General features: G+C 40.6%; 1 protein-coding gene across 16 annotated transcripts in view; it reads right to left on the bottom strand.

The window, feature by feature from the left end:
* The window catches only part of FOXP1 (forkhead box P1), a 576,401-nt gene that overhangs the window by 94,921 nt on the left and 454,364 nt on the right, over positions 1 to 27,116 (bottom strand). For 12 of the 16 annotated variants that reach the window (XM_069966877.1, XM_069966876.1, XM_069966887.1 and 9 more), the window contains 2 exons: positions 3,656 to 3,793; positions 899 to 988 (listed from right to left, as the gene is read on the bottom strand). In XM_069966877.1, coding sequence (XP_069822978.1) covers positions 899 to 988; positions 3,656 to 3,793 — 228 coding nt within the window. Of the gene's footprint in view, positions 1 to 898; positions 989 to 3,655; positions 3,794 to 13,980; positions 14,269 to 14,804; positions 14,921 to 27,116 lie in introns of those variants that run through there. The other 4 variants (XM_069966886.1, XM_069966890.1, XM_069966891.1 and 1 more) reach the window with 3 other exon arrangements.

Genomic DNA, 27,116 nt, shown 5'->3' with positions numbered 1-27,116 from the left:
AATATGGCAGAATTATTGGTTATTTCAATCTCTGTATAGTGATATACTATACAATACAAAACACAGTCGCCATTTTCTATAGAGGCTAAAAAATGAAACTGGTACCCACCATTTTACACTGCCTGCGGCTTACCACCTCTACCAGTCTGTGTAAATCCATATATACAGAAAGTAGCCTCTGTAGAAATGGTACATGTGCCGAGCTCTATATAATGTAGTGTATAAAAAAAAAAAATAACAGAGGTAGACTATGACACTTAAAATGACTCTGTACCCACAATCTGCACCCCCCCCCCTAAAAAAAAAACAAAACGCTTGTACCATTGGATAGCTGCTTTTAATCCAGGATCTCTCCTGAGGTCTGTTCGGCAGGTGATGCAGTTATTGTCCTAAAAAAACAACTTTTAAACTTGCAGCGTTGTGTCAAATTGTCATGGCCTGGAGTACCTGTGTCCACCGCCTACACGTCCCTCCTCCCTATCCTCCTTATCATTAGGAATGCACCTGGGCTGGATTTCTCCTAATCATCACTTGTCTGATCCAGCACATGTGCAGTGTTCTGACAAGTGATAAATAGAAGAAATCCTGCCTGTTACGTTAATGGTGAAGAGGGCAGAGAGGAGGGACGGAGAGGCATTGCAATCCTATGGCATGGACACGCTAGGCCACACCAATTTGACACAGGGCTGTAATTTTAAAAGTAGTTTTTTTTAGGACAATAACTGTATCACCTTCCGCATGGACACCAGGACACATCTTGGATTAAAAATTAAAGATTTTTTTTTTGAGGGGGAGCAGATTGTGGGTACAGAGTTACTTTAATTCAGCTCTGATAATGGCCCATTGCTGAACCAATAGACAGAATTACAAAAACGACATCCATATGATCAGGATTTACCTCTTTCGGCTGTTTTCCTGCATGTTGTTGCTGTAACAGCTGAAGCTGCAATTGCTCCTGTTGTTTCTTATAAAACTCCTGAAGCTGCTGCTGTGAGGGAAAGGGGGAACCAGTGTCAGTTACAATGTACAAGTGACAATTCTGAACTTTTTTTTTGTGGTGTGACACAAAAGCAATTTGAAAAATAGCATTCTTTTATCTGGAATGGTCTGACCTTTTAGTTTGAAATCTGACAATAAATTTAGCGTGCTCAGGCTGTTCTTGACGTTGCAGTTTGGAAAGTAATCTACAAATTGTACTGATAGGAAACATGGTGTAAGAATTTTTTTCCTCTACCTTCTTCCCCCTGTGCAGACTAATTAAAATAAGGCAAGGGATGACCTATGTTTGTAACAACAAAGACACAGTGCCCTTGGAGAGGAACATGGTAAATCTCGCCTGTACAACGCGTGCTTTCATTTAAAATGATGGGTTTCAAGTACGTTTACCTCCGGCCACTGTAAACATATACCTTAATCCACTCAATTTCATTAGAAGGGATGAAAAAGATGACCGGAGTTAAAAAAAAAAAAAAAAAAAAAACAGAATAAAGGAAATGGAACCCATAGAAAAAAAACCTGTATACAGAAACATAACCAATCTGCTTTTACACGGGAAGCGGACATGTCCGTCATACAAAAGAGAACTGCAAGTGCATAAGTCTATTGACTTACATCGTATGATAAGTGTAACTGCCAAGACCCATACAAGAATGCAAAGGGTTCCCCCAAGTATGTCATCTTTAAGGGTCATCTGTATATCTAAACACCCTGTTAAGTACATCATGTCTACCCATCATATAACTAAAGTACAGCAAAGGCAATCAACGTTAAGCATTGAAGTGGCTATATATGCTTTATAAGGGCAAACTTAACTTATATACCCTATAAAGGGCCCAGTGACGTGACAACAAGGGTCCCCTGCAAAGGACCCACCTCTCTATATCAAAGCAAAGGGTCTCTTGCAGATACAGTCTGTCCACTGTGGTGGAAATACGGCCAGAAGTTCCTGGGATCGCTCTCTTAAAAGAGATGTGGTTGTGTTTTTAAGGCAGGTGACTTTCTAGTACTAAACAGTGTTGGGAATTGGTTCTTAGAAAGGAAGATATCCAGTACCAAGTTCCCTTTTTCTATATGTAGTGGGCTCCACTACAATGGTGCAGCCTTTCCTTATGGTAGGTTCACTACTGTGCTCAGTGTAGTATATACAAGTAGAAGACTATATCACTCAATGCAGACAGATCCCTTAATAAAAACTAATACTGCATTCTAGATTTTTGTCTTTAAAACAGGAGGCTATTGGTAACGTATGCTACTGTACACCTACATCATAGCCTTCTAGTGGTGATGTACAGTATATTGGGAAATTCATCTGAAGTATAATTTATACAGAAAAAGTGTAACGCAGTGTGAACAAAGCTTTACACGTACAAGGAGCAATGTTTTTGTACAAATTAAATAAAACCTTAAAAGGGATGTCCTATAAGTTATACCCTATTCTCAGAACTCTCTGATTAAAGAAGGCTCGGCCCCCTGTGACCCCAAGAACAAGGAAGAACACGCTTGCTCCATTCATTCTTTGAACACAGCAATTGGATATCTCTGGAATCTCTGGAACCATAAATAATAAATAGAGTGATGGGGCCTATGTGCAACCACTGCTCTGTTCTCAAGATCAGTAATCAGAACCCCAAAAATCAGTAAGTGAGACCCTAAAAAGAATGAATAGGAATGCAGTGCCCACGCACAACTGCTGTTCTGTTCTCACATGGCTCCTAGTTTTCATCAGATATCCCCTATCTAAACGTGAAGATCTAACTTAGAATTGTGGGACAACCCCTTAAGTCTATATTCACACGCAAAAATGTAAGTGCACACACAGTTTAAGGGCCCTTTTAAAAGGGGACAATTATTGCCCAATAGGCCAGTAATCAGCAACCAGCTGACCAAAGAGCAATCTTTTGTTCAACGTCTAATTGCATGTTTTTGACAAATTTAAAAATAAATTGACAGAATTAAAGGGACGCATCAACAATCCCGGAGTCTTTTGTTTTGGACTGCCCAACCAATCCCAAGGAGATCATTGGACAAGGGTTGGTCTGTGTTATACAAAGCTAAGGCTGCACATGGGTCTTGTTTTTTCCACAGATAATACCACTTGTAATCACTAATCAACCCAATTCTCCAGCTATATAACCCATACCTTCTTTTGCTATGCACTAAACAACCAATGGTCCTAGTATTCACCAGAGATGAAACCACTAAGTTTGTTGTAGACACAGAGTCTTCTTAGTGTTCTCCAGTTGAAGGATAACATGTAAATCAATAGAAGAACCCAGAAGATGCTAAACAATTACAAGAAGTTTCCTAAGTCCCTAACTTACCCTCACATCTTAAATCACATGAGTGTAACTGTTTAAGTAGGAAATCTTGGAAACTATGTGTCTGATGCATAGGCAATCCAATCTTTCCTCTGAATAGGAGCCTCCCTTGTAATACCCATGTATACCCAGTGGAGAAGAGTTGGCCCCATTCCAACCTACCATGCATGTTATGAACTTGTGCAGGGATTCAGACAGAAACATTTGAAAATAAAGAACCAAATTAAGGGTTATACTGCTGTACTGTCTAGAAGCAGCTTTCTTAGGGCGATTCCGTAACCCATCACTCCTAGTAATGTAGATATGACATAATCTGCAGTAGAGTCGGAAAACATTACCTGCTGAAGCATGAGCGCTTGTTGTTGTTGAAGTAAGACCTGTAGTTGTTGGGGTGTAAGCACTTGCTGTTGGAGAATTTGTTGCATTTGCTGAGGAGTGATTACTTGGGGTGTCATCATAGCCACTGAGACTGGAACCTGAGAACAATAATTTGACATGTATTAAGAGACGGGAAGTTCACTGGCCATTGTAAAGCCACAGCCTCCACCAATGTAGACAGGACGTCATGCAAATTCCATTTCAGAGCCCTCTCCCCAGCAACCCAAAACTGCTACCTAAAAAATTCATATATCATACTGTCTTATTCAGCTGAGGACTGCTTCCCGGCTTCATCCAACATACAGATGTTTCCAATTCCGACATATTATGTGAGATACCATTAAAGCAGTTTTCTGTGACATTTCGATGACAAACAGCTACAGTGATGAACCTGATAGCATTTCATATTTGCAACTGTTAACACATTTCTGCTCAGGCGTTTCTGTTAAGGAACCTGTACTGTGTATTTGAAAGGATGATGTCTTCTTCAGATAAAACACTGACATTAAAATGACAGGCTGTCTCGGCCAAGGTTACACAAATTGTATTCAAGCGGCTACCTAATGACAATGCTACGAATGCTGCAAGCTTCCTAGAATGTAATTTACCTATTCAAAATAATCACCGCACTTGTGTTTAATTTGCTGTCGCGCGGGAGGCTTTTTGTCAAGGAATTTAAAAGACAAAAAAAAAAAAAAAATTACAAAATTAAAAAGAAAAAAAACTATATACATATTCCCCTGTAACAATAAGCCTACACAATTGGAACACCATGTATAAATAAAAAGTATTAAAAAAATTATATTATGAATTTTCCTCCTGATTATAAAGAAAAGAGTATTTGTAAATAAACAAAAAAAAATGGAACAAAATATTTGTAAATAAAAGCAAAAGGTTTTTAGATTATAAACTTATAAAAAGGTATAATAAAGCAAGTTACAATTTGTTAATTTTTCTTCTTTTACATACACAGCTTATCTATACAGACACACACAAATACCTCCAGTATTTTTTATAAAGATGCTATTAAAAGAATAAAATACGTAAACCGATATATACAGATACGACTGTAATTGAACATAAAAAAAAAATGAAACAAAAAGCTTTCACATAAGCGGTAAGCAAAAGACAGAAATGGTGCATTAATTTTATGTAACATAATGCCTTAATATGCAGTTTATCTTGCCTTTTTTCACTTGGGTTCTTCTGTCATTTGCATAGTGAGCTCTCTCCTAATTTCACAGTCATTATGCACTGATGTCCTTATTTCTCAGCATCACTAATTTTGATTAACTTAAAATGGTTCTTGAAGGTCAGATACATAGTAACGACATATTCCTCGGCATTGTTGCATAAATCCACTTTTTTTCCCCCCTTATCCCCCCAGTGTGTGTGTGTGTATTGGGGGGGGGGGGGGGGGGGGGGGGTGTTGCAGAAAAGGATTTTCATTTTCCTTGTAATGGATTTGGTTTGCAGAGAAGTCACGCTGACATTACAAGGCACAGTTGCCCATGCAAAGTGCATATTTTTGGGCATCCCAGGCCCTGGGCAGGGTGTTGTTTTTTTTTTTTAACAATTGGCCGCAATTCAATGAAAAGTCCCTGTTGTAATGTTCACTGAGCTACACGACTTTGTTTGATTCAGGAATATCAACAAACTGGCACTGTGGCAATTCCTGGGAGAGCTCTATCATCAAAAGCAGAGAGGTGTAATCCCATTAATTCGGTCTATTCCGTTCTGCATTGCTTTCAAAATATAACAAGCCATTCAATAAATACAATTTACCAGGCAACATCACTCATCTGCCTTAATGCCCAAATCATTATATCACAATACAAGTTTACTTTTCCTTGAGGTCTCTTCTGCCATTAATGCTGCTCTGTTAAGCAAACAGCGGAAGCCTACCTTCAACTACGGGTTGTCAATTTTTTTTTTTTTTTTTTTGCCCTAAAAGATTTGGACTCTGTTCAAGACAAACAGTCAATGACTGGAGGGAAAAGGCAACTGGTGCACTAAGTAAGATGACGAACATGAAAAAAGGTGCCAGCGCACACATAGAGTCATCTTTCTTCAACGTAAGATCTTAATTTTAGGCGCTTGGTTGACTTCTATTCTGGCAAGGAAATGTAAAAACATAACGCTAAAGGGGAAGGGGGTGTGAAGAACCGTTCCTGTTAAGGTTTGTTGGCCTGACCTGATATCCATAGAGGAAATGGCAGTTTAAGAAAAAGCCTAGAAAGTCATTGTCCCAAAATTTTTGACACCCTCCCTCAGATTCGGAGATAGTGCCTACCACCAAAGGGCAACATGAACTAGCACTAGCCCATAATAGCCCACACTTTATTACCCATTACTACTGAGGTCATTAGCGACAAGAATGATTGTCCTGGTCTTAACCTATTGATCATTGTAACTACTATCATTTAATCCTGTGTTGAACGTCTCTAAAGCAGCTAAGGGCACACCAGAGAGAGTGGTTTATTGTGGAGAAATATAGCCAAGCGTTGGAAATTACACTTTGATTCATAAAATCTACCCAGTGGTTTAAATCAATAGTATTTAAAACAGTCATGTAACTTCTTAAGTAGAACTCTCTAATATTTATGACTCCCATACTGAATGTACTCAGTCAAAACTAAACTTTATATTAAAACACTGGCTGTCACTCGCTGCAGAACCCTCCATGCAAGCAAGCATTCATTTATTTCAGGGGGGTAGAAAAAAAAAGGGGAAGTTTTGGTTATTTTTTCCCCCTCTTCCTCGCGTTCATTTGAATTCGCAGCTGTTCTGTGCAAGAAAGTATCATCTCTGCACGCTCACTATTTCTCGCCTTGGTCGACAATAAAGCTAAACCACAAATTTAAATCGCAAAATTGTAAGTGGTTCAACATTAAAAAAAATAGACAATAATGAATAGAATTCTAGATGAATCATTGCAGCTTTTGAAAGGAGTCAGACCCCCCCCCCCCCCATGCACTAACCCCACAACAAGCTGCCTTTAGGGATCTGCAATGCAAATTATACTGTTAGTAGACAAATTAACCCCTCTGCTGCCAAGAAGACAGGCAACGGACTGTTCTAAGAGCAAATGGCAGGACAAGGGGTTAAGTCTGTGCAGTAGACAACCATTAGAACCCTTCATCTAAGCTCTAGAGGTTGATAAATGTTTTAGGTAGTTCGGGAAGACAGACACTCTCAGGGAGAAAAACACTGACTAGTAAATATGTACCCCTTCATGTTTACAAGCAGCGTTCACTGTAGTATAATACACTATTGTGTAAGTAGCTGTTCACACAAAAATTTCTAATGCCCATACGCATGATGACGTCACGAATGGCGTCACTAACTGTCCACAAGCTCCCTGACAGTGGATAACCCAAGTGTGCATAAGGCTAACAAAGATGGCACAAAGAGGACCAAAAGGAGGGAATGCTTTAGTGATGTGCTAGTGCAAAAGATGCAACAATGCGGAATTTACAGGGTTGTTACTACAATATATGCAATCCACCATTCACATTCATATAGCACAATGGGGCAATAGTTGGCACAAGTGCATCTACCAACTGTAGTTCTGTACAAAACATCTGTAATCTATTAGGTATCTTGTAGGATACATGGACCTTAAAGACCAACACAAACTGTGTGCAAATGTCACACATAAAGCTACTCAGCCAATGGGTGCGTTCTTTTAAGTAATGAACTTGCACTTGGCAGAAGAGAGTTAAAATCTCTTCGGGGCACATATGGGCTCAAATACTGTAACCCTATAGTCAATGCCCCAGAAGACCACCTGCCAAGTCAAATGGGCCATTGAACTCTCCTCAACTCTCACTCTTTTGGGGGTACCTGTGAAATCTTAACAGGTTTGTTGCTACACCTGGCCCAATAAGGCAGCCATCCAGGCACATACATAAAAGGGCAGTATTAGTAATTTACCCTTTGCCTTGTTAGTACATTATGATGTGTCGAGTTTGTGATATCACCATGAATTGTGAACAATGCCACATATGTATCACAGACACACTATAAATAAGTATTACTAGATAGTATGGAAATGGAATATGTCACAGCACAAAGCTTCTTGACCAAAAACACCACTTACAAGTAAACCAATTCCAAATCCACAATTTACTGCAAATATTACAATGGAGTTCAATTTTTTTTTTCCTCCTTTCTCCTTCATCTCCCTCCCCTACCTTCCCACATGGCAAGATTCATTAATGTAAATTATAAAACTGCCTGCAAGTCATTCGCCTGCTTCTCACAAAGCCCTTTTTATGTAAATAAAAACTGTTCTCATTTACAGAAACAGGATTTGATATAATGTGGGAGGCGGTTATGATCAGGTTGGGCAGAGATAGAATCGTGTTCTTCGTCTCTTGTGCGGTTCACTGGGGGTGACTGACGCCCCTGATCTTATCTCTCAATTCATATTCATTGCCAGCCTTCAGCTTACCTGCCAGGTTAATTGTTTTAGTGACAATAAATACTCCATTCCATAGCTCAAAAAATATGAGGAGGCTTGGAATAATTAAATCCTGCTAATATCCAACAGCCAGAGACCTCAATAAAAAATTTAACAAAGTGTTGTTATTTTTCTATTTCATTTTTTTTCTTCTAATAATATTGGGCCCTATATTACAAACATATTCCAATAAGAAATAGATCATTAAGCACAATTATAATAATAACAATAAGTGAAAACACTTGCGTTAAAATTACCAGCTGAACCTAAGTGCTGTGCATTTATTTATGGTAATTAGAAAAACATTTATGTTAATAGAGTTGGAAAACAATGGATATTTTTCACCTTGCGGAAATATCTGACTGAAGATAACATTACACTTGTACCCCCCCCTCCCTCCAGTACAAATGTGTAATGTCATTTACAGCTTTGATGAACGAGTTTGCTGACCCCCCTCCCTATTTGCTCTTTTAAGTTGTAAGGAGCAAGGTACCAATTCATCAATGCCATAGCTGGCAATATTACCAAAGACTTCCCTGAAGACCTTTAAAATAATAATAATAATAATTATGGAAAATAAATAAACAATACAAACAAAAGTAATGAAAAATACTGGTATGTAAAAAAAAAAAAAGATACCAAGGCCCCGAATTTCAAACTTAGGCAATGTACCATACTTAGAGATTTGGATTTGCTTAAGATGTGTGGCTGCTCTCACCTATTACAGACACCTCTGTCTATAGATCACAGTCAAATACTAGAGTGCAAATTACATTCTAATGAGAAAACATCAGTGGGATCTTTGACAATTTTGCCATTCACTGATCTACTACTAATGAAGACACTCCAACCAGTCAGCTCTCTTAGTGTTAAAGGTCAAAAGATTAAAAAAAAAAAAAAAAAATTCTAGATATATCCATGACTATGAAAAATCAAGGCCAATGGAAGACCAGTAAAAAGCTTTTAAATAAAGTGGTTCGCCAATTAAAATAATTGTACAAAGAATTGTCATCATGGATGGTACCCAAAAAAAAAAAAAAAGGACAGGGGGTGTGGGGGTAGAGATAAATTAAACTGCCACCACCGAAACAGGTTAGATAAAAATCTAAATTTAATGTATTCTGTCTTGTGTCATCTTGTTTTGTCAAGACATGAAAAAGAATAAGAAAATACAAGGCAAAGGAAGAGAAAAGAGAAGGGAAAAAAACAGGAGCCCTTGAGATATCACAGATGACGACCTTTGAGATGCTGTCGGTTTACCCTATTCTGGGCTATTTGCACAACGATGTCTCAGATTTAAGGAGCTGATAGACCTCAAAGAACCTAAGCGCAGTTCATTGTTTAACAGGCAGGTTCCATCTCTCACCTAATCAATGGCCGTCCAGTTCTTCACGTTACAGGGCTATAATGAATGACAACTACATTTGTTACTAAATATTCATTGCGCCCGTGTTTTCCAGAGTTACACGTTGTGAACTGGGGAATCGAATGCATGAGAGCTCAATGTCTGTCACCCAGGGTAAAGGCCCTGGATGATGACAGCAGGATTCCGACTTACTGCATGTATACTATCCCTTCTCTTAGGAAAATATTAATAAACCCACCAAAAAAAAATAAAAAAAATCTATAAAACGTAATTGAAGTCTGTGCCGGAGAAAGAAAACAAGTTTCCAGTAACCCAAGTCTGCACTCCATAAAACAAACAAACTGCGTCCTAACCAGCCAAGTCTGGACCAAACAATAACAATTTTAACTGATGGTGTCAGAACTTTCCCACAATCTCTCCGTGCAGGTGTTGTGTGTGTATTCCCCTCCCCTAAGCCTCTATTTATTTTCCTAAACTAGAGGAAAATCAATAACTTTGAATGCATAACAGAACATTTGTTACAGATTAAGATGTATTAATGGAACCAACTTAAAATAAACACGACTCGGGAGTGCACATCGTTTCATCAGTTGGGATGAGAAAAGGAACGTAACCTATCACTGCTTAGTGTCCTGCAGTCCTCACTGCCATCTATTATGGGATATAGTAGTACTAATGGTATGTGACTGTCTAGATGTAGCAGAGCTGAATTGGATATTCAGCCCTGGGATACAGCTAGGGTCTAATATAAAACTGCAAGTAAGCCTAATATCTTAACTCACACTATGCAGCCAGAAGAGTTAAACAACTTCTGCTGAATCTGATAAGGCTAATAGAGAGCCCTCTGTGGAATATGTAAATACTATAATAGGAATGGTAAAAAAATAATAAGTCACTGAAGCAGGACCAACCACTTTCGAAACCCCCAAACAAATTAGGCAGCTCAAAGAGTTAAATAGCAAGCTAAGCTCTACTAAGTCTTATTATGGGAAATAAATTGTGGGCCCCAGTGGAGACATAACTTCTCTGTGTACTGCTCTGTGGAATATGAAAGCACTATAATAGTAACGATAACAACAACAACAATTTGTCATCAAGGCCTGCCCGACCAGTAACAAAAACTCCCAAGTACAGGGTAGGGGCACTGCACAATAGACACCCACCACAACTTCTAAGCAACCTGCCTTCTTAAAGGTATATATTCTACAGAGTGACCAAACCCCTCCCCCATTCTCGTTACCTGAAGGAGTACCATGGTATATTGTGGATGAGCTCAAAAAGTGTATGCTGAAAACAGACCAACAACCTAACTTCACCGTCAGCCTGGGTCATTGAGTTACACACTGGTAACAGACATGGCACAGGTGACACAACAGGCAACAATAAACCAGAATTTTATTGTGTCTACTTTCTAATTATTTCAAGGCCTCAAGAACAGAGCAGCCTGTAATAAAACAGTCTATACAGTCAGACGGCCTTTAAGACCTTTCGAGGGTGAACTGTAAGGGTGCAGGTTCTTCTCGGCGTTAGAAGTCTGGGAACTTTGTGTTAGTTTGTTATAGTAAACACTGCACCTACTGTTAGGGTAAACAATCAGCCCTTCCTCTTTTTGAAATTTTATGACTTTTTTTTTTAACCACGGATGATTTACCGTGTTACCAGCTCTGCCAGATTATGCAATACTGCTTTTAGGATGCTTCATGAGTCACACTGCATTAACCCAATGAGAACTTTGCCCAGAGTCCCCTCTAGCCTCTCTACAATGCACAAGCCTTTTATGTCCTGACATTTTCAGCACCAGGGCCTGGAATACAGACAAGAGATCAAGAGATGCATCCAGTTTATCACTCAACCCTGATTCTACATTATAATGGGACACAGCATGATGTGCTACCTACGATTTATAGAACACTCCAAAGCAGAATTTTAGCATCAGTTAAATTGTTCCTACATCATGACCTATCAGGAACCCAAAACCATTGAAGCCAAAAAGTCAAGAAGGCACACAGAGATCCGCAGACATGACACGGAGAAATAATTTATAGATCTATTAACAAATTTCCATTTCTATATACAAATCTCTTTCCCGTGGAAAAAAACAACTGGAAAAACTATTGCTTTGAAATGACAATGTTTAAAATTCCTATCCCTTAGATTAACAAGAAAATAATATACCCCAATGCCGAATGTTTTCATTCCATACTCTGGAAAAACAGTAATAGATCCCCGTTTCCATGACGGCAGACACAAGTTCATCAAATAATGTTTTCTTTTCACACTTGTGTTGTTTTTTTGTTGCCTGGCCTGGGATTCCTCTTACAGCCCAGCTGGAACTTCACCAATGAAGCAGAGCCAATGCCAGAAAGGGCTCAGTAGCATAGTAGCACCTTTGATCAGATTTTTTATTCTCCTTTAATCTAACTCAGATAATTAGAATACATAAGGAAGAAGTATTGAGGCAGCTACTATTGCTATTACTATTACTACTATTAATACACATGAGTGGGGGGTGAAAGTAGAGTAGAGAGCTCAGATTTGCGGAAGTTGGCAAAGAGCAGGTTATTGTAATATATATATATATATATATATATTCATACACATAGAAAAGCTGAGTTTGTCATTCGACACAGCTCACCATAAAGCAAAGTGTATTTTTATTATATGTTTTCCAGGCAATTTTAAGCCGGCAACTTCATCAAGAACAGCTGAGTGACTCTACTTTGATCCATCTACACATGTATACAGTTCAATAGACATGTCATAACTACAGCAGGTGATGCTCTCAGGAAAAATCCTGAGAATCCACTGACTGGGCTACATAAAAGACGGAGAAAAGTTCTGAACTGTATCACAGCTTCTGTCCAGTGTATACAGCTATACTGTATTAAACATGTATGGACTGCTCTGAGTAAATTTAGAGGAATATTTCACGTATCACTAGGTTTAAAGGATAAGGAAAAAAATTCCAAAAGAAAATACAAAATGGGTTGCTGGGGATATCCAATCTTATATAGTTAATGCAGTCGGACTATACTTTCCATGGTATGGAGATTATAGGCGTCGTGCTACCAAGCAGTTACAGAACGTGAGGGATACAAGTTATTTTTGTCTGTTAAACAGACGATTTGCATGCAGTACAGAAATGCAAACCTGTGCTAAGTGGCAGTTCTTGAACTCTACAATGCCTCTCTATATTAAAACGAGCCATTGTGCTGCGGTCTCTGCAAATTCAAAGTAAAAGCCTTTGTAGATTAGATCAATGTGACCTCAAATCTTTACACTTAAGAAAAAGAAAAAAAAAACACAAACAAACATAAAAAGTAGAATACAAAAACATAGACATGTATACATAACAACAGATGGAATTTAACTGCTGCTTTGGTATATGGTACCAATTTGACAGAACAAGTGGGCTGTAGAAATGCCCCCCTAGCTACTTGTCTTACAAAAAGTCAACTGGGGGGCCTACCTGAGTATCCGCTGTGTGTGTGTGGGTAAACTGTAAGCTCTAATTTCCTTCACTTTTTTTCATGATTGCCCAATGACAGGTGCTGGCATTCTGCAGTTTGACAGGCCGCTACACAAATAACTGGCTTTCCTGAGAGGCCTAATGCTTCGCTAATGAACAATAAATCAAGTTTGATTACAAAGTGTCAGGCCAATGGGCTCTCAGCTAAGGGCTCATGGCTGGTGAGAATGGCACTGCTCATGTCTCTGTTAACAGCGCTGGAAGGAAAGAATCATCCCAGGAAAAAAATATATGTAAACAAATAAATAAATAAATAAATAAACAAAAGCAGAAATGAAACATTGTAACAAATTATTTTTAGTCTCTTGTTTTGGTTAAAAATCTGATTATTGTTCTGTGCACTATTACACAAAGTTCCTGCATCAGCAACAGCAGGAAACAGACGCTGTAATAACCCTTTATCTCCCAGAGGCATCAAGCTGCAAATTTCCTGCGGTGACCATGGACCAGCACTAAAAGTGTCAACAGCAGCAATAGCAACTGTAAGAAGCAGTGTCATGCAGGAGGGTAGAGAAAAAAAAAAGAAATAAGAAAAAATAAATAAATAAATAAAAAAGTTGAAAAAATTTAAATAAAATACATAATGTACAATTGCACGTTCAGCATATGGCATTGTATAAACTGTGAGCACACCCTTTGAGATATGTCTGGTTACACACAGTCTAACATAAAGGGAAAGAAAAAAAAACCCACTCCAGCCAAGTTTTCAATGACTTCATTGTTGCTTTGCAAGTGGAGAAGTTAACTACTGCAATGCCAATTCCCTCAGAGCACATGGTAAAACATCAACATTCCCAAAATGCCAGCTGTCAGATACACCCACCTGCAGCAGTGGGCACATGTGCCAGCTCAGTGTGGCAACACAGAGGGTACGTGTTGCAAAAAAAAAAAAAAAAAAAAATTCAAGTCCGGTGTATTAACTTACCTCCCTGTCCCTTGGAGTTCCCTCCCCAGATCAAAAGAAAATCTTGTTAGGAGCAGTGAAAGGAGTACGTTGCTGGCTTGACACTGAGAATTACCTCCATTTAGATCTGGTTACTAAAGATTTGACCGACACAATTCAGCAAAGAAGAAAAAAAAAACGAATATCAGCCACTTCCTCTACGTCACGAGACAAACAAAAAAAAAAAAAGGTCTTAGATGGGGGTTTGACAATCAAGCAGGACAGCTCAATACGAGAGTGGCAACGAGCCGCCTTCAATAGGAACAGGCATGATCGACACTGACCAACGTCAAAAGAAAGAAAACCCCCGGACGAGTGAACTCTACGGACAAAAACAGGAGCTCACACACATTGTGCCGGGCACACACGTGGAATTAGGAGTGCACACGCTACCGCCGGGGTTTAGAAATTCGATAACAGCAGCTGATAGAAATTAAAGACATGTATCTGAGAAGTGGTCGCTGTCAGTTGTTTTGTTTAAAGCCCCAAGCCGAAGACTAAAAGGAGGGGGGGGGGGGTTCAATGAGAGGACGATAGAGAAGAGGGAAAAGGGAGGGGGGGGGGGACTTGTAAAAAAAAAAGAAGGGATCCTTAACAAAAGGGAGAAAAGATACAAGGAGCAGTGACCGGAATTCTTGCAAGGATCCCAGGCAACTTAGTAAACAAAGCCGGCTCGGCAAGGAGCTGTGGAGGCGTCTTTCTACTTTGCAACATAACAACAACAACAACAACAAGAGAAACGATCCTGGCAAGTTTCACAGGGAGGAAAAGAAGAAAATTACAAAATCAATCACATATTGACAAACCTGACAAACTCCATTTAGCTGCCACCACAAACAAGAGAGCTGGGGCCCGGAGAAGAGCTAATAAGCCTTGTTGTAAGGAGAGCCTTTAGTTTCCTCAGGTTGTAGACACATTGCACGGGTGGCTCACGGACTGACAACATGCAAACCATCCTGGCAGCCACGCCTTTCTCAACCAATCACAACCAGCCTCTAAACATAATCAGTTCAAACACCCAACACAATGAGCCCTTGCTTTTTTTTTTTTCCTCCTCTTTCCTTTTTTTTTTTTCTCCTACTGGCGGCAGGTGAAAAAATGCATTTGTCTCTAAAGCAACTAGGCTTAATTGCTGTTAAACCTTTGACCTGACCAGGCTTGTGGCAGCTTTCTGAAAAGGCCATCAAACGGGCACACACTCATCCTTAATCAAACATGAGAAGGAGGAAAGGGGGGGGGGCACTTTTTTTTTCTTTTATTATTATTAAGGGTGGGCTTCCAGAGAATGTAGAAGTTTAACCTTTAGATTAAAAAAAGAAAATGGCTCAGGAAATTAACCCTGAGCAATATTTACAAATGCCATCTTTGCTGCAAAAACACAGAGCAATAACCCCGGGGCGCACAATACGGGAAACAAATACAAAGCGACTAAATCCCTGCACAAATATATGCGAATGATCCCTGCAAAAAATACACTTTGAAAAAAAAAGTTCTAAAATCTAAAATAGTCATCTAATTCAGACACGTTTACTACATTCACTAAATATTCTGTATTTAAAGCACCTCAACCTGTGGCTCTCCAGCTGTTGTAAAACTACAACTACCATCATGCCTGGACAGGTAAAAGCTGTCAGTGCATGATGGGAGTTGTAGTTTTGCAACAGCTAGAGAGCCACAGGTTGAGAAACACTGACTTAAAGGGATGTTATAACGACTCAAATGCAGTCTATTGTTCTCTGTTATCAGTTTAAATTTCCGTTATCATCATGCAAAAATACATTCCCATCATGATAAGATAACTAAAAACTGTCAGGGCATGATGGGAGTTGTAGTCATCCAACAGCTGGAGAGCCACAGGTTGGAAAACACTGACTTAAAGGGATGTTACAAGGATTCACATGGAGTGTTATTGTTCCCTTACATCAGTCAAAACTACTGCTCCCATCATGCAGAATTACAATCTTTATCATGCCGGATCGATGAAGGATGTCAGGGCATGATGGGAGCTCTAGTTTTGCAACAGGTTGGTAAACACCGACTTAAAGGGACTCCACGAGGAGTTAAATGCAGTCTATTGCAATTACCAGTTAAAACTATAGTTTTCAACATTCAAAACTACAATTCCTGTCATGCCCTGACAGACTAAAGGTGTCAGGGAATAATGGGAGCTCTATTTTTCCAAAAGGAGGAGAGCCACAAAATGGGGTACAATGACTTAAAGGGGCATTACAAGGAGTTCAATGCAGACTATTTTTCCCTGTTATCAGTCAAAACTACAATTCCCATCATGAAAAACTACTATTCCTATGATGCAGGTGAAAGCTGTGAGGTACACTGATTTAAAGGGACGAAACAGGAGTCAAATGCAGTCTATTGCATACAATATAAGCATACACGTTTAACATAGCACGAAAACACAGTGTGAATCCGGCCTATGGCAGATGACCCGTCATTCATAGACTATATCACATAACATTTTGGCCTTCATCAGATGACTGGGATCTACAGATCCCCTCCTGATAGTGTGTAAGCTCATGCATGCGAGCAGGGACCTCACTCCTCATGTATGGATAACTATATGTATCTCTCTGTAATGTCTATTTTTTGTCTATGTATGTACCCCCAGAATTGTAAAGTGCTGCGGAATCTGTTGGCGCTATATAAATAAAAATGATTATTATTATTATTGGCTTGCCATAAGGGCCAGGAGATTTCAATACACATGTGGCAAAGGGACAGAGGTGAGGATCCTTAGGCTGGGTTTATATATGGGTAAAAAGCTCTGTACAAATAATCAAAAAAATAACACATTTTTTTTTTTGCCCTGGTAAAATCCAGTGCAATGACAGACACCCACCAGAAACCTGACAGACCCCATTAAAGTCACTGGGGTCCGTTGGTGTCTGTGTGCACTAGCCAGCTTATCACTGTTGAATGGAATTTGCAATGGAGGCCCATTAAAAGAAATGTAGATGTTTGCCTTAGTTTACCCCATCTATATATGGGATTGGTATAACATAACCTTTCATTTTACTGGCCCTTTAAGAAAAGGCAGAGAAAAAAAGGGTTAAAAGTCAGGGAGAAGAGCATCTTTGTCCTCTGGCAGAGACAAAACAGAGGGCAGGGTTACTAAATCCCATCAACTTGTACGATTCCTCCCACTTTGGTCTCCTCCTCCTTTATGCCCAGAGCTGTAAGAAAAGTCCCAGAGTGGCATAGAGAGGAGGCAGGGAAGCAGCGGCTCCATGGGACGCACCTCACCAGTTGTTTGTTTGTTACAGTTGCCTGACAAACAGAGACAAACAAAAACAACTTTAAACATGTTCTTGCAGCAGGGTGTGAACGGTAACCACTCAAACCCGTTCTCCCATATGCCTCTCCTGTCAGGGCTTTGTTGTAAACACATCTACATAGTGTTTTGTGTCCATCTGCTCTGCTGCTGTTGTCTGTTTGCTTTAATGACTGTTTTTGTCAGATAACCCCCTCAGACTGACGTAATAACAAATGCGGTATATTGCTGTATTTGTATGTTCCTACAGGAGGAATAAACAGCGTAACATTACCCTCCTCCATGCTGCAAGAAAGTGTAATGGAAAGGTGTCATTCACACTTGGACTGACAGGGGTGGAATTGACCCATTGTGTGTGATATACAAAAAACTACAAAAATAGATTAGTAGTTTCTGCACTAAGTTTTTATATTGTTTACACATCAGGAAAGTTCTAGCGGACTTCCCGACACACAAAGTTTCAGATGAAAATTTTGACTGCAGTTTTTGATTGCAGTGTATTCCGTAGATAGATAGATAGATAGATAGATAGATAGATAGCGTGAACAATCCTTGTATTGTTCATGCAGCCCTAGAATCTGAAAGCACAGATATGTATATGCATGTGCTGTCAGTTTCCAGATCACAAGGAGCAGTCAATACTTACCAGCCACCCTGCTTGTGATCTGGCATCCCACTCTTGGCACCGGATGTATCTTCAGGTCACGCCTCCTCTCGCTGTCAATTGTTCTGGAGGAGACGGCCTGAAGTAATAGCAGTAGCTGGAGAACCAGATGCCAGATCACAAGCAGTGTGGCTGGTAAGTACAGACTGCTCCTTGTGATCTGTAAACTAATACATACATCTGGAAAATGATATACGTACTGTATCCCAGACCCCATTATATACATATCCGTGTTGTTGCTATCAATTTTCAGCCACATTTCTAGTGACGCTCCTGGATGATAATCGGTTCTCATGGCAGGCTTCACATGGGTCTCATTTTTCAAACTAACAAATTTCAGTAATAAGTGGCCAAAATAAGCCAATTTTTAAGCCGAAAATTTGAATATGCAAAAAAGGAGTCAGTGGAGCCTCAGTTGCGAGTCTCGAAACACGGGAATAGCCACATATCCCTGGCCTGTTGCCACAGGGTGTCTCCAGATAGGGAGAGCACCACACCACCCTGATAGGTAGCTCCTTAAGTCCCACTCAGTTGCGAGTATTGGAACATAAATAGGGAAACACCAGGGTGGCCCTTTTTGTGTTAAAGTCTAACTCAAGGTCTAACTCCAATTTTTGGGGGCATCAGTGGTGACTCTTGATTGAGTACTTCATTGGAATTTTTTCACTGATCTCCTTGAGCTGCTTGATTGCTGTGTTTGTTGGTCAATTTTTAAGCCAGCCTTAGGGTTCTTTTATATGTACAGATATGAACTGCTCAAGTGATTGTTTAGTGATTGTGATTTTAAGTGATCTACATTTAGATAAAGAGATAAATAGTGTAAAAAATTGTCCTGATCTTTCTTGCTTTGAGCGACTGTTTAGACAAACCGATCTGCGAACAACCAGCGAAGATCTTAGGACATGTTGAAAGACAGTGATTATCGATTTTCGCTCAGTAGTCGTATTTAGCCAGATAATCGCATTTGTGACACAATTACGGTCCGTACTAGGGCTTGTCATTCATTTTTGCAGATTGTGGACCCATTAAACTACAGATAGAGTAAACAGACAATAGAAATCAATGGGCCCTAAATTCATCTGTAACTGCGGACAAACTTATGGAACATGTGAATTTAGTCTTAGGCTCATTTACACATTGGTTTTTGAGCCGTAGGTGGTAAGGCCGTGACTTGCATTTGTAATATAAATGCAAAAATCCACATTATGTATGTATGTATGTGAAACCAGTCTTAGGCCACATCTCCACATGGCAGTCACTGCATGAGGCAGAAAACATACCGCCATGTGTTCACCAATAGCTGCACAATGTTGCTGATCAATCCCAGCGCCATGGTCTAGATACTGGTGACTGCATGGGGCATTGTTTTAGCTGCATGTGGTGAACGCAATGTGGTAACACAGCCTGAGAGAATGTTTTAAAGGGGTTATCCAGTGCTACAAAAACATGGCCACTTTTGTTTTAGAGACAACACGACTCTTGTCTCCAGTTCAGCTGCGGTTTGCAATTAAGCTCCATTCACTTCAATGGAATCGAGCAGCAAAACTCCGCCCAAGCTGGAGACAAAAGCGGTGGTGTCTCTGGAAGAAAATGGCCATGTTTTTGAAGCGCTGGATAACCCCTTTAACATTACAGCTGCTGCTTGTGAATGAAACCATGCCCACATGAGGTGACCATTAGCTGCAAATTTTGTTGGTAATACCCTGAAACAGCTGTCTGTGCATGGATACCTGCCTTGGCAAGCCCTTGTCATGATTGCAATACTCGCACCTAGAGTTAGACATTGACAAAAAGGGGCCACCCTATTGTTTCCCTATTTATGTTCCAATACTCGCAACCGAGTGGGACTTAAGGGGCTACCTATCAGGGTGGTGTGGTGCTCTCCGCATCATGGAGGCACCCCATGGCAACAGGCTAGAGATATCTTGCTATCCCGTGTTTTGAGACTCGCAACCAAGGCTTTACGGACTCTTGTTTTGCCTATTTAAAGGGGTACTCCAGCGGAGGGCACTTTTTTGGTGGGACCGGCAGCGGGTCCAGCATCGCAGCGCTCCGGTGCCTGGTTCCCGGCTGCTTCCTGGTGTCTGACGCGGGCCCGAGACGTGACGTCTCAGGTCCGCTTAGCCAGTCAGTGAAGGAGACGGGATCCGTTTTAAGTCCGCTCAGATCCCGCCTCCTTCACTGACTGGCTGAGCGGACCTGAGACGTCACGTCTCGGGCCCGCGTCAGGCACCAGGAAGCGGCTGGGAACCGGGCACCGGAGCGCCGCGATACAGGACCCGCCGCTGGAACCAGGGAGGTGAGTGGACGTCTTTTCCCTCAGCCACCTCATCCCCGGGGAAAAAGTGCCGCTGGAGTACCCCTTTAAATTTTTGGGGGGCATCAGTGGAGACTCTTGATTGAGTACTTCATTGGAATTTTTTCACTGATCTCGTTGAGTTCAGTAATTACTGTGTTTTATAAAAGCAAATAGACCAATCACAGAGAAGGTGCAAGTAAGTAGTAGTCATATATCATTTGCATTGAGGGAAATGCTAGCAAAGTCACTTGACTTGCCACCAAACAAACCAAAGTTGGATTTTTCGAGCATTTGTAACATCACAGTTGCAACGCGATCACGCTGGCATCCTTAGATGAGACATTGCAACCAAAGTTGCCATCTAGCCTTACATGGTGTATTATTTGTGAAAACCGTGTGTAATACACATACAATTTGTTTTGATGGGAAAGTGCAGCGGAGTTTACACTGTGATCTACAGCATGCATATTTTACAGGGGATTTGAATGTCATTTATTACATGCAGCAAACACATTGGATAGAAGCTGTGTGGATAATCATCATTGGATCAGTATCAATACCCATGGCAGATAGCGGAATACACAGCAGAAATCCTAGGGTATGCCTCAGATTTTTGCCATGTATTCCGCAGTGTATTTTCTGGACGTATGAGCGTACCCTAAGGGCCCCTATGAGACAAGTGTGACCCCTGTCTGAAAAGTGCAAACATTAACCTCTTCCATGCTGCAACAAACTGAGGCAACATACGGAGGACCAAACAGTGCAGTGATTAACCTATTCCATGCTGCAACAAATTGAGGTCAGCTGCTGCTGCTGCTCGGCCGGGCAAAAGCAGAACTGTTTGTAATTAGAGAAGCAAGTAACAAGCTAATTAACATTGTACAAATGAGAAGCATCACTGGTGCAGCTGTTTACACCAATAACCAGACTGTGGGTCCAGTCGTATTATAAGGAAAGAAGGTAAGCCTGCTGTGACGGGTAAGAGTATGTGACACTAGGTGCTGTTCTCTAAAGTGGTTTTGCATCTCATGTATTTAATAGGAGCCCTCCTCCCCCAGCCTTACACACGTTGTTATGAATATTTAATTGTGGAAGGACTTTTGTTGAGCCAAGCTCCGAGACGTGATGTTCACCATTTGACGTCTGGGAGGGTCAAATGCACAGACGCCCTATATACATACATGTCAGTACATAGTGATCTGTTATTTTTGAATACTTGTCTGATCTGCCAAAAAAATCAACTAGTAATAGGGGTATTAAAGGGGTAGTCCACCAAAAAAAAATTTCTTTCAAATCAACTGGTGCCATAAAGTGCCAGAGATTTGTAATTCACTTCTATTAAAAAATCTTAAGTCTTCCAGTACTTATCAGCTGCTGTATGCCCAACAGGAAGTTGTATTATTTCCAGTCTGGAGAGCAGGGGAGGTTTTCTATGGGGATTTGCTGCTGCTTTGGACAGTTCCTGACATGGACAGAGGAGGCAACAAAGAGCACTGGGTCAGACAGGAAAGAAAACACCACTTCCTGCTGGACACACAGCAGCTGATAAGTACTGGAAGACTTAAGATTTTTTAATAGAAGTGAATTACAAATCTCTGGCACTTTATGGCACCAGTTGATTTGAAAGAAAAATTTTTTTGGTGGACTACCCCTTTAAGGAGGAATAGTAGGAAAGAAGCAAAGCTCTAGAATCATTGGGTAGCTTGTCAGGTTGCTGGCTTCGAAGTCTGTGTCCCTCCGCGTGCTGGATCAAGTTCTAGGAAATTTTCCCAGTTTCCCAGGACTGTATCCAGCTTTTGCCAATAACCTGGAGTGGAGCAGCAGAGACTACAAAGCCAGCAGCCTGACAAGCTACCCGATGATTCTAGAGCTTTGCTTCATTCCTACTCTAAATTCCCTCATCCCTAGTTCTAAGATATAATCTTTTAGATACAACTTATCATCAGATGACTTGGGTAGTTTTACATGTTTGTATTATCGCTGCAACACCAGGAACCCCACAGTTCTGCTGAAGCTAATGTAAATCACCATAGAACCTTATGTTGATTTTAGTTCAGTAGAAAATAATAATAACAATAATAATAATAATATTAGAGATGAGTGAATTTATATTACAAAGCTCATTGCTTTGTTTGCTCTTGCTTGGCAGTAGGCTTATACAGCGGCTGCCTTTGATCTCTGTGCTGCTCCACCTGGGTGCCTAGAAAAGCTGGATCCAGTCCTGGGAAACTTCTCCCAGTTTCCCATCAAAAGAGGTTGAGGGGATATAGCCTAATAATTATGTTAAAATGGACAAGATAGACTATATAATCCATGATAGAATCTATATAAACAGGTATGCTAGTCAATAGATCATTATGATATTTTTGTCCCAGACCAGTTTAAAAATGTGGGCCTAAAGACCCAAAAGTAAAGATATGTCCCACAAAATTGTCCATAGCACATTCATTATTTCTCCAAAATCAGCTTACAATAATTTATAAAAAAAAAAAAAAAATGCAGGAAAAAACAGTAACATGCTTAAAAAAAAACAGATTTGACAAAAAAATTTCAAAATAGGCTACACGTGAACATCAACCTAACATAGATTTGTGTAGAGTGCTAGCTTGGTCTAGTACAATTACATTAATTACATGCCTTAAAGAGTCATTGCACTTCCACATCACCCACCTCTCCCCCCACAACTCCCTTCGCTGCTGCCATGCAATGCCTGAGGGTTCAACAGAAAAAGGAGCCCAGTAGCATTTTGAATTCATGTAGCCCCCTATACCTCACTGCAAGTAATTAACTGGAAAATGTCACAATTAACGAAAGTGGGTACAGGAAAATGCTCGGTGTTGCAGACAGATTTTCCTTAGTTAGTTTTTCCTTAGTTAGTTGTTATAGTTTAAATATACCCATACTGCACCTATTAGAGGCTCTGCATGGGCAGGGATTAATTTGAATGGTTAAAGCGACTCTGTACCCACAATCTGACCCCCCCCCCAAACCGCTTGTACCTTCGGATAGCTGCTTTTAATCCAAGATCTGTCCTGGGGTCCGTTCGGCAGGTGATGCAGTTATTGTCCTAAAAAAAACAACTTTGAAATTTGCAGCCCCGTGCCCAATGGCCAGGCTTAGAGTATCTGTGCCCTAACTTTGCACCCCCGCTCCGTCCCTCCTCCCCACCCTCTTCATCATTAGGAATGCCACTGGAACATTTTCTCCAGTCTGAACATTGCACAGCTGCTTAACGATCCAGCCCATGTGTCGGGCTGACACAGGTGGGGAATAGAAGGCAATCTGTTGTTTTTAGCACAATAACTGCATCACCTGCCAAACGGACCCCAGGACAGATCTTGGAGTAAAAGCAGCTATCCAAAGGTACAAGCAGTATGGGGGACAGATTGTGGGTACAGAGTCGCTTTAAGCACTCCTGCGCACTGTAGTAGAAAAAATACCTGACTTGAAAGAATAATACTGCCTGTCACTGTACCACAATAGTCATCAACTATACAATGTAGACAGGTATATGTTGAGGACCAGTGACATCATTTAAAGGGGTTATTAAGCATTACTAAACATGGCCACTTTATTCCAGAGACAGCACCGCTCTTGTCTCCAGTTCAGATGTGGCTTGCTCCATTTACTTCAATGGAAGTTAGGGCCCATTTACACAAAAAGATTATCTGACAGAATATCTGCCAAAGATTTGAAGCCAAAGCCAGGAATGGATTTGAAAAGAGGAGGAATCTCAGGCTTTCTTTTATGACCTGTTCCCTGTTTATAGTCTGTTTCTGGCTTTGGCTTCAAATCTTTGGCAATCTGTCAGATAATTTTTCTGTGTACATGGATCCTTAAAAACCTCCCCCAAACTGAAGACAAGAGTAGTGTTGACTCTGGAAGAAAGTGGCCATGTTTTTTTTAAGCGCTGGATAACCCCTTTAAATTGAAGCCTGCCATAGACCACTGACAGCAGCTGATGAGGTCATACACATTAGATTAATGTCAGGCAAACTCTATTTTAGCAGAACTGGCTGATTATCTAATGTGTATGAGAGAGATGTATTGGGCAGTCAGATTTCTGTTATGTCCTCAAGGGAGATAAGCTGCCCACCAGAGGTGTCTGGCAGCATATTATTGAGAACACATGCATGCAGCCAAACTGAATTTGGATGTGTATTGTGGCATCAGAGGTAACAGCTATCGACTTAACAGGTTAATACTGGATTATTTGGGGGGAAACAATAGAAGTCATCCTAAATAATCCAAATGATCTAATCCCTAATCTGTGACCTAATGTCTAATGATCTCCAAGGATGTAAGACTTTTATTGGATCTTGCTAAAATTGGCCAAATAAGGTCAGTCATCGCATGGCTAATGGTGGCCTTACATCTGTATTCGGGTATCTGGGGCGCAGAACCAGTGAGAAGCGACATGTCAGTTAGTGTTAATGCAGGTTCTAAAGCTGGGGGCCCACCGGAGGATTCTCCGGTCCTCTGGTGGGTCAGTCCGGCACTGTGTATTTGTACATAGTTGTAACACTATGCTCCATTACTTTACTTGTGTTGGAAGCTGTCCTCTGAAATTAATTGGACTTTTTCCTAGCTGTGCAAGATATTAATTTATTCTCTGATTGTTTCATCACTATATACGTAGTTTGGCCCAGTGGTCAGCACAGTTGTCTTGCAGCTCTGGGGGTCTAGTATTTAAATTCAACCACGGCCATCTTCTGCATAAAGTTTGTCTGTTCTTCAGAATAGTTTCCTCTCACACTTCAAAAATTAATTTAATAAGAAATTGTCCCTAAGGCAGAAACCATATATGAATTCAGTCCAGTAGAACCACAGGGGATCCTGTTCTTACGGCCATAATACCGACACGTAAAGCCAACCTAACCGCCAACGAAGATAAGGATATCCAACTGTGAGCCCCTCTAAAGGGAAGCACTGATAGGATTACAAACCCTGCCCAGTGCTGCTGAGTATGCTTCTGCTATACAAGCAATGGACGATACATTCTGTTCTATTGTAGTAGTTACAAGGCCAGGCTTATGCTTCTGGCGTGGTTTCATCTCTACCACAAACAGCTGGTTAAATTAAATTAGGAAAGAGTAACACATTTGTCTAGGTGTTCCCACCGCTTTACTTCGGTATTATTTTGCACGCAAATTTTCACCTTCTAATTGTGAGATTATTTGAGTGTAAAACAATGGGAAATCTCAGAAGAAAACTGTGGTAGTTACAAGTTCCTGCAACTTGTACGCAAGACTGCACACGGAACCCATTATCCAGGCCGCTGTATATACACTGAAAATGGCTATATACACTGCACACGCTTCTTTGTCCACCACAAGTCCCACCACCAGATATACCAAAGGAAATACATTAATATTTTCTTCATTATTAAAAAGAGAAAAAAAAGTTTCAATACTGAGACCTAAGCAGAAGTATAACTTAAAGGGGTTGTTCACAAAAATGTTTTTTTTTTCTTTTAAATCAACTGGTGCCAGAAAGCGCCAAAGGATTAGCTTCTTTTCAAAAATCTCAAGTCTCAGTACTTATCAGCTTCTGTATGTCCTGCAGGAAGTGGTATTCTTTCCAGTCCGGAAACAGGAGAGAATTTCTATGGAGATTTGCTACTGCTCTGGACAGTTCATGTCACAGACAGAAGCATCAGCAGACAGCACTGTGTCAGACTGGAAAGAATACACCATTTCCTGCAGAACATACAGCATATAATAGAAGTAAATTACAAATGTCTGACACTTGCTGGGACCAGTTGATTTGAAAGAAAATTTTTTCGGTTGAACTACCCCTATAAAGCTCCAAGATCTAATGTAAGATCTTAGGCTCATTCAGCGAGGGTTCATCTTCACATAGCTACACCATAATAGAAGTCCTTACACATAATCTGCATGCATGCTGACATTCTCCTATAGTGGTGGTCTTTAAAGGTGAACTCTGGATAAGAAAGATTTAACCCTCTTCAATCACCACCTACAATCTAAGCTTATTTGTAATAGGTTTCTACTACACAAACTGATCAGTTTGTCTGCAGCATATCCTAACTCACACGCTGCTAAAAGTTCTCACTTCCTGGTCGACTGTCTCGGCTCCTCTGTCCTCCCCTTCTCTTCTGAGACAGAGGTCACATGATCTCTGTCTCTTCTGTTGCTACACAAGCTGTAACACTTCATCTGTAACCCCGCCCACCACTGACATCACACAAAGATCCCCTGGCCAAGGATTGCGGCACCAGCATCCCCGTGCCGATGCCAGTCTATTCATGGTAAAACCAGAAAAGCAATGTACCACTGCTAAATTCCCTTTAAACCTATAGTGATAAATGCAGCAGCTGCATGCATGTCCAATCCCACCAGGGGCATGGAACCCCTATTCTTATAATCAGCTGAGGTCACAGAGGTCAGACCTATTGCTGACAATCATCACCTGTCCAGTAGATTAGTTTCCTTCATTTTCATTTTCCTAAATTAACTTTTCTTCTATCCACAAGATAGGGGAAAAGTAGGAGATTGCGGGGATCTGACCCCTGTCCCCCCCCCCCCCCCCCGTCGATCTCCGTATCGGACCATGCAGGCTCTGTGGATATGGGAAAAGTTAATTTTTCACAGAATACCTCTTTAAGTGAACAGGGCTAGACTGCAATACCAGGCACAATCCATGGGCAATGGTGGTGCTATTTCCAGAAAACAAATTAAACTCTTCTATAATGTTGTACAACCTCTTTAAGAAAAGGTTAGCGGAAACTCAGGGCCTTCAACTGCCATGAGCAATGGACAGATTTCAAGAGCTTAAACTATACCGCCGCATACAGAAAGGAGCAATCTCTTTGTCCTGACCCATTTGAGCTGGTAGACATTTAT

The sequence above is a fragment of the Dendropsophus ebraccatus genome, chromosome 4 (assembly GCF_027789765.1).
Source record: "Dendropsophus ebraccatus isolate aDenEbr1 chromosome 4, aDenEbr1.pat, whole genome shotgun sequence".
NCBI classification, from domain to species: domain Eukaryota; kingdom Metazoa; phylum Chordata; class Amphibia; order Anura; family Hylidae; genus Dendropsophus; species Dendropsophus ebraccatus.
This window is presented reverse-complemented; position numbering and strand designations above follow the sequence as displayed.